This window comes from Eublepharis macularius, chromosome 15 (assembly GCF_028583425.1).
Source record: "Eublepharis macularius isolate TG4126 chromosome 15, MPM_Emac_v1.0, whole genome shotgun sequence".
Classification (NCBI taxonomy): Eukaryota; Metazoa; Chordata; class Lepidosauria; order Squamata; family Eublepharidae; genus Eublepharis; species Eublepharis macularius.
In genome coordinates, this window is record NC_072804.1 from 52,435,852 (window position 1) to 52,444,603 (window position 8,752).

The following is an 8,752-nucleotide window of genomic DNA, read 5'->3' on the forward strand; positions in this document are numbered from 1 at the left end:
AGCGGTTTACAAAGTATGTTATCATTATCCTCACAACCAACACCCTGTGAGGTGGGTGGGGCTGAGAGAGCGCCTAGAAGCTGTGACTGACCCAAAGTCACCCACCTGGCTTCAAGCGGAGGAGCGGAGAATCAAACCGGGCTCTCCAGATTACAGTCCTGCCCCTCTTAAACACTACACCAAACTGGGTGCGGGGCCTCGCTGTACCCTCTATAACGCTCCACCTGGCAGCTGTTATCAGTCTTTCCTTAACCCATAGATGATAAAACTATCTTCTCTCATCATCCGTCTGAATAATTTTTGAAAGGGTCCGTTAACACTTACCCCCAAAGACCTACCCCAGTCAGCAAGGAAGCTGTCACTTACACTAGCAAGGCTCAAGCAGTCAACCTTTGAGCCCTTAGCATCATGTTCATTGGCATAACTTTCCTGGGAGGTCAGTTTTCTCCTAGCCATCACATTGTCCAGCTGGGTTGACAAGTTAATGGCATTACACATTGATCCCGCTTCTACCTAGTTCTATCCCGAAAAGGGGATTCTCCATACTCTTTTAGAATTTCTACTCAAGTTTTTTTCGGGTTTCGCCTTTCTTGGAGTATTATGTTACCTGTGATCTCCCCTATGCCAGCTTCTGATTCAGAAAGGGTACTACACATTCTGGATGTTAGAAGAGCTCTCTTTGTTTTATTTACATAGAACAAAAAGTTTTCATAAGTCCAAATGGCCTCTTCTGGACAGCTTAATGGCCTTACAGTCTCCACACAGTCTTTGTCCAGATGGATTGTTGCTGCTATTAAATTGTGCTATTCCCAAGCAGATGTCTCCTGGCCAGTTTCTATGCCGGCAAACGCCATCAGGCTTCGTCTGCAGCTTTCCTTCGAGGAGTCCCTCTTTGGGATATCTGTTAAGCTGCTACATTTGCGAAACACTATTCTGTGGACACAAATTCCAGAAAGGAGTTAGCTGTCGAGACTGCAGTACTGCGCTCATTATATTATATAATGAATGTGTAGTACGGTGTTGTATGCCATGCCACATTGGTGGCAGGGCACACAGTAGGGGTTTTAATACATATTATAATGACGATAGTATATTTGATAGAATATAGGTTTAAAAGAAATAGAATATGTTTAAATTAAGACTTCTGTTATATATTGTACTATATTATATTGGTCTGCTATATTGAGGGGTATAAGATCTATACTATATTGATAGTATAACTGATAGATGTATATTATACTGATAGAATATTTGATAGCATAATTGATAGAAGTATATTATATTGATAGAATATTTGATATATATGATAGAATACCTTGGGGGGAAAAAATTAGAATGTGCTTAGAGTAAGGGATTTATTAAGTAATAAGAGGGGTTAAGGGTTGGAAAGCTGTTGGAAGTCGATAGAGAGGGGGGAGGAAAAGGGTGGGGATAGGGCTAATTAGATATTGAGGGAATGTATGTATTGAATTTGAAAAGTATACTCACCAATAAAAATTTTAAAAAGAGAGAGAGAGACTGCAGTACTGCGCTCATTGTTCACCTAAGGACTCATCCCTCCTCCATTGGTGAGTAGCTGGCTATATTCCCAATGTGGGACTGCACAGAGATATGACAATGAAAATCGGGTTGCACTTACCTGTAATTGTTGTTCATTGAGAATCTCCTGTGCAGGCACGCATTCCCTCCCTCCTGCCTGTTAGGGCATTTTTAGTCCATTTTATAAAATCTTATTCTGAGCATACATTCTAGCTACCAGCACACAGAAATTTGTAAACAAGTAATAAAGCCTTGCTCTAAGTGTCACATTCCTTCTTCTGAGATATCATGCTTGTTACATGTGTCTCCTCTGGTGGAGACAGGTCACTAAAGCAATGTTTAATTTAATTTATTAGATTTATATTCTGCCCTCCCTACACCATCATTATGACTTCCGTCAGCTCAGGAAAACAGGGAATGGGGGCACTCCACCTCATGTATATTGCTAATTTTGATGGGAAGAAGGCCTCTTCCAGGGTTTAAGAGCTTTACCAATCTCTCTCTGTGGCCAGCCTGTGACTGCACAGTCCCATTGTGTACCTCCCTAGAAGATACTTGATGAACAACAGTTACAGGTAAGTGCAACCCTGTTTTGCAAGTGCTAGTGTTACAGGTAGGTGCAACCCAACTTTTCTTGCCCTTTCTATGCCCTCTCCATTGGGGGCAGGCCATCTTCCTCCTCCCCATTTTTTTTCAGGGCCATTTTGGCCTCCTTGTGACCCCTTGCTTGCTGCTCTATCGACAATCCTTAAGCGTGCTATGGCCAGGTTAAGTGGTCAAATATCTGAAAGATAAGAAATAGTGAACAACCCATACCTAAGACTTCTACATGTGCACGCCCTCTTTCAGTACGATCAGTCATAAACTTTGACACTATATAGTTTCCAGTGTCATTCAGTAACAGACTCCTGATGTGGAGGGAACAGCCAGGACCTCCGGTCTCCCGTCCGGTAGAGGCCGGGCCATTCTGCTGCATAGGATTTGGAGATGGAATATAGGTAAAGATCCGTTTTTTTCCAGCTTCTTCTCCTCGATACCACGTGCATACAAGAAAGTCGGGTGGTCCTCCTGGGGTCAGAGTGACATCTTGACCTTCTAATGGCTGTGATGGTTCCATCGTAACGTGAATGTCCTGGGCTTGAGTTAGCAGGAAGCAGGAACTCAGGATGGAGGCTGCAGAGAGAGAGGGGAAAGGGAGCCCTTCGAGATCTCGTCTAACTTTCAAGCCATGCACAATCAAGATTATCTTCTCAGGTGATCCTGCATAAGATCGATGGATACGCTTATCCAGATAGTCTCTCCCCCATCATGGAGAGTTCAGAAGGAAATTCCAGGTGCAGGTGTGGAGGGGACTCACCTGACTGCAGCCATACATAAAACAAATCTCCCACCCATGGAAAACTCACACGGCAGAGCTAGGGCTAGTCTAAAGTCCCCTTTCCTGACAACTAGTTCTGTATGTTTAGATTTGTTCCAATCCAGTTTTAAGCTTGGGCCGTTTCCACACGACTTACCGGCCTGTGGAGTGTTGCGCAAAACACATGCAAGATAGCATCTTCTCACAAGAAATCACTCCAGGAAGACTCTATCATCTGAGAGTTTTGCACGACGTGTCTTCCTGGTGCGATTTTGCGCAAGAAGGCGCTATCTTCCACATGTTTTGCACAATGCTCCAGAGGCCAGTAAGTCGTGTGGAAACGGCCCTGGTCATGGGACTGAAATTGCCTTGATCACTTTGGTGGATGACCAGCACTGGGAGATGGACAGGAGCTCTCTCTCTCTCTCTCTCTCTCTGTGTGTGTGTGTATGTGTGTGTGTGTCTTGGTGGTTGCCCATCTAAGCACTGACTCTGCTTAGCTTACGAGATCTGATGAGATCAGTCTAGGCCATGCTGCCTTCTCTCCCAGACAAGGCAGTGCAACCCTGCTAATTCTCCTGGACCTCTTGGCGGCATTTGATACCATCAGTCCCGGTATCTTGTGGACTGCCTTTTGGGGTTGGGACTGGGAGTCGCTTTTCTGCAGAAAGTTTGGTCTTACCTCAAAGGTAATTTTCAGAATGTGGTGCTGGAGGAGTGCTGCTTTGCCTCTTGGCCTCTGGGGTCCCACAAGGTCCCTTCTTCTCCCCCACGCTTTTCAACATCTGCATAAAACCACTTGGAGACGTCATCCAGAGATTTGGGTTGAGTTGCCACCGACATGTGGATGACATCAACTCTATCTCATGCTTCCAGCAGAAATCAGGGAGATTGTGGGACCTGTGAGCAGGTGCCTGGAGGCAGTTTTGGAAAGGTTGAGGGCTTATAAGCTGACAATCATGACAAAATAGAGGTGCTAGTGGTGGTGGGGAGGGTTTGACCCAGAAATGGGGATATCAGTTGTTCTGGATGGGGTTACACTCCTCCTAAAGGGGTAGATTTGTAGTTTTGAGGAGCCGCTGTTCCAGGGCCTCCTCTTGGATAAACAGTGATAGTGATTACCAGAGGTGCTTTTCACTAGCTTTGGTTAATGAGCCAGCTCTGGCCCTTCTAGGACAGGAAATATCTCACCACTGTAGTACATGGCCTGGTGACATCTAGATTAGATTGCTGCAATGCACTCTACATGGAGCTGCCCTTGGAGACTGTCCAGAAACTACAGTTTGTTGCTGAATGCTGCAGCAAGAATATTGACTAGAGTGAGTTGCAAAGACCAGATCACTCCAGTCTGGTTGAATCTACACAGGCTCCCAATTTGCTTCTGGGTCCAATTCCCCTACATTGCTTGGGGCCAACATACCTGACCTCCTTCCCCAACATAAACCTACCCAGCCACTCTGGTCACGAAGGGAGCTCTGACTCTCAAAAGCTCCTACCCTGGAAACCTAGCTGGTCTTTAAGATGCGACTGGACCTGAATCTTGCCTCTGTGAGTTTCCTTGACCTTCCCTCCAAATCCTTTGTAAAAAACCCTGCCTCTGGTAGAACAGTTCCATGCAAGACAGGTGTTTGCAAGGCAGTAGAAGTTCTCCCAATGCCCTCTCCTGGCAGCACAAACAACACCAATCCACACTGTGCCGAGGCATGAAACAGCTATCCAGTTTTTCCTCTGCTTTCTTAGAAATTTTATTCCTTGCCTTCCTCCCTGGAGGGACCCACGGCAATTTTCAACAATAAAAAACAGAATCAAAACACAATTTAAGGACACCATAGCCAGCTATAACTTGGGCAGGTCCTGGGTCCTGGTTGCAGGGCAAAATAAAAGCAAGAGGCTTCTGGAATTTGTCTTTTGGCTGGTGCCTCTGGCCACATCCCAACTTTATACCTTTTACACCCTTGGCATGCATAGCACATGATGAGACCACAAGTTGACTTTGATGAAGGAACAATATCGCAGATGCAATGAGTTGATGAGCTTATGAGAATGTGAATGTAACCAGAGGATATCCAGACAGCAGCTTCCTGCTCAACTGGTTCAAGGTTCCAGTAAGGGCAGGAGAAGTTCAAAGTGAGATAACAGCACTAATCTTTTATTGCCATATTCTGTGGTCTGCTTTGCAGACAGCTGTTCTGTGGAAGCCAGGTACCATGTGTTGGGATTTAGCAAGTGTTTTCGTTTCAGTCATGAAAGAGTTAAACTCGGGGCTTTTTTTCTGGGAAAAGAGGTGGTGGAACTCAGTGGGTTGCCAGCACAGGGGGCAACTCCTGGTGGGAAGTGGTGCCCCTGGTACCACATGTGCATGCACAAAGTGCGCACATGCTTCCAGGACTGCGCAATGATGTCAGTTTGGGTCAGCTGGAATGTGGTGGAACACACATGTGAAAATGGTCAGTGGCCCCGCCCCCTGATCTCCAGACAGAGGGGAGTTTCAATGCGTGGAGGGTGATCTAAACTCCCCTCTGTCTGGAGATCAGGGGGTGGGGCCACCGGCCATGTGACCATTTTCAAGAGGTGCCAGAACTCTGTTCCACTGTGTTCCAGCTGAAAAAAAGCCCTGGTTAAACTATTTGTGTTACTTACTTAATTTGTAAACTTATTTGCATGTAACCACTTAGGCCTCCACCCAGCTGTAGAAAGGGGAGTCTCTATGAATAATGAAGTAGAATTAGGATTTCCAATTGGGTAACTTGTTTATTGGGGGGGGTCAATTAAGTGATGCTATATACTGAAGTTTTATTGCTTTGTCCACTAGTCCACTAGTCTTCACTTCTACTACTAGTTTCTAACCTTTCTAGCAAGATGTAGCCAGTTTAGCAATTTATTATTTTCTCCAAATGTAACCCTATTTTTATCCTTTAGTAAAGTAATCTTACAGAGCTACACCGGAGTGTGTGTGAGTCTATTATCATCACTTCCAATGCACAATCTTTGCACCAACTCTGCTATATTTTCCTGCACCATGTGATAGAGCTAGTGATACAGCAACCACGTGGACTAGGGTTGCCAGCTCTGGCTTGGGGGATTCCTGGAGATTTGGGGGGCAGAGCTTGGGAAGGGTGGAGTTTGGGGAGGGAAGGGAACTCAGCAGCCATGTGATGCCATACAGTCTGCCCTCGAAGCTGACATGTCCTCCAGGGGAACTGATCCCTGTAGCCTGGAGACCAGTTGTAATTAGGAGGGGATTCCAGGCTCTGCCTGGAGGTTGACAACCCTAATTTGGTCCAGATAGATGCCATGGGTCCTGCCCCCCAACAGACATCACCCGTGGGGACGCAGTTTTCATAGACACACACAACCCTGCAATATGGAGTCACGTGAGGAAGCACGCATGCGGTGGGGGGGGGGACCTGGGTTTTCCATAATTCAGTTCTAGGTTCGGGGACAAATGCCACGTTGGACAGTTTTGAACGCAGACGAGACAATCTCACAGAGGAGATAAATCGTGTTTCCTGGAGGAAACTCCATGTTTGGAGGCAGCCTATGCAGACAAGTTGCTGGGAAGTAACAGCAGGGGAGGATTCGGCCCCCTCCATGCCCTACTTGTGGGCTTCCCCGGGCATTTGGTGGGTCACTCTGGAGAAGCGGATGGAGGACGAATAGTACAATCCTAAACAGAGCTGTGCCAATCTAAGCCCACCAAGAGGGCTTAGTGCACCCCTGTAGAATTCACCCGACTGTCGGCGCGGAGTCCTCACTCAGGAATGCAAAGGGAGTCCTGCACCCGGTTTCTGGGCCAATGCTTGGCGAGATGGGGGCGGGAGCAGAGAGGGCTTTCTGAGAAGGGGACTCCGGCGTCCTGCGGGCTTTCCTTGGTGCTTAATTTTGGGGCTCAAAGGCCTGGCGAGGGGTGCCCCCTCCGGCTCCCTCTTACCTGCTAGGAGCGCCGCCAGCCAGGAGCTCCTGCGCGCAGGGAATCCCGAGGTAGGGCCCATGCGCGCCCCCTCTCGCCTCCTGCCCATGGCCGGGCTCCTGGAGACTGGGCTGCCGGACGCCTGGGTCCCCGCTCGGCTTCTCTCTCCTCGTTTGCTGCCCGAGGGAGACTCGGATCCGACGGGGTGGGAGCTGAGCAGCGGGAGGAGGCGGACGACACTCTCCCTTGGCCGGCTGTGCCGCCTCCTTAGCAGACAAGCGGAGCCGTCGGAAGAGCGGGCGCAAAGCGGAGCGCCTGGGAAGAGCGCGGTTGCCGGGCCGGGCCCTGCAGAAGGGAAGGGGCGGGCAGGACGGGCAGCCAGCCAGCCTGCAAGGAGGAAACGCTGCGCGCTAGCCGGAGGAACCCAGAGATACACTTAAGTTCTCCCAGCCGTGCCCGTCTCGGGGCAAGAATTTCAGCTGAGAGAGGCCGAACTTTCAGGGCCAGGCACCTCTGAAATCCAAGATCTTAATGAGATCAGCTCTCAGAAGCGGAGGAGGGTTGGCCTTAGTTAGCCATTGGATGGCAGACCTCCGAGGAAGACCAAGGTTGCAGAGGCAGCCAATGGCAAACCTCCTCAGTCCCTTGCCATGAAAACCCCACCATAAGTCAGCTATGACTTGAAGGCGGAATTCCATTTGACCTGGATAACCCAGGAGAGCCTGATCTCATCAGATCTCAGAAGCTAAGCAGAACTAGCTTTGGTTAGTAATTGGATAGGAGACCTCCAAGGAAGACCAGGGTTGCAGAGGCAGGCAATGGCAAGCCTGCCAAACTAAAAGTGACGTCTTACACAGGTTGGACACTAGTCGGCTTCCCTCAAGTCTTGATGGGAAATGTAGGCATCCTGGTCTTGCAGCTGTAATGGAGAGCCAAGCTGTAAAACCAGGGCGCCTACATTTCCCATCAAAACTTGAGGGAAGCCGACTAGTGTCCAACCTGTGTAAGACGTCACTTGTAGTTTGGCTCTCAGTCTCTTGCCATGAAAACCCCACCAGGGGTTGCCATAAGGGCACAGCACACACACAAGGGTCACTCTTAAGTGTTACTTCTTTTAGAGCCCACCCATGCTCCGCGGCAGACTCACATCATCCCAGGGATCGGTTTCTATTAAAAAATGTGTGCAAATGGGCTCAGCCTTTCTCCCAAGCTTTTTTCCCCATGTAAAAAAAATGCAGAGGGGAGACATTCCCCTATTTCTCAAGCTCCCTGTGGAGGCATTATGTGCTCATGGTGCAGCAGAAAGGGAAAAACCAGGGCTTTTTTTCAGCTGGAACGCAGTGGAACGGAGTTCCGGAACCTCTTGAAAATGGTCACATGGCTGGTGGCCCCGCCCCCTGATCTCCAGACAGAGGGGAGTTGAGATTGCCCTCCGCGCCACTTGGCGCGGAGGGCAATCTCAACTCCCCTCTGTCTGGAGATCAGGGGGCGGGGCCACCAGCCATGTGACCATTTTCTCCGAGGGCAACCCACTGAGTTCCACCACCTCTTTTCCCAGAAAAAAGCTCTGGGGAAAACTCTCCTTCCTCACACTGTTTTTGCACAAGGGAGGGGAGGGCAGACCCAGAAAGGCAGGGGCTCTCCTTCGTGTCAAGATTAGGTACACCCTCTGGCCCCCGTCCTGGGTGCTGCTAACAGCCACCCCAGGTTCTAAGCACCCTCTCAGGGCCAAGCTACAAGTGAAGAATGACACTTGAACAGCAAGTGGATTGAGTGGAGCGCAAGTGAACAGGGAGAAATACACTTGCTGTTCAAGTGTCATTCGTCACTTGTAGCTTCGCCCTTAGAGAGGTAAACCTCACCTATTTCGCACGAGACCGCCCCCCCCCCAGGTCTCTGGGTTCCTAGTCTGGAGGATTTTGCACACAGCAGTCAGACACTCGAGC

General features: G+C 48.9%; 1 protein-coding gene across 1 annotated transcript; it reads right to left on the reverse strand.

The window, feature by feature from the left end:
- Window positions 1–658: 658 nt before the first annotated feature.
- LOC129342867 (carcinoembryonic antigen-related cell adhesion molecule 16-like) lies at window positions 659–7,319 on the reverse strand. The gene is made up of 3 exons (XM_054998816.1): window positions 6,828–7,319; window positions 2,356–2,712; window positions 659–933 (listed from the first exon to the last, which is right to left on the reverse strand). The coding sequence occupies exons 1-3, from the start codon at window positions 6,913–6,915 to the stop codon at window positions 929–931; spliced, it is 450 nt and encodes a 149-aa protein (XP_054854791.1). The 5' UTR covers window positions 6,916–7,319; the 3' UTR covers window positions 659–928.
- Between the last annotated feature and the right edge of the window lie 1,433 nt (window positions 7,320–8,752).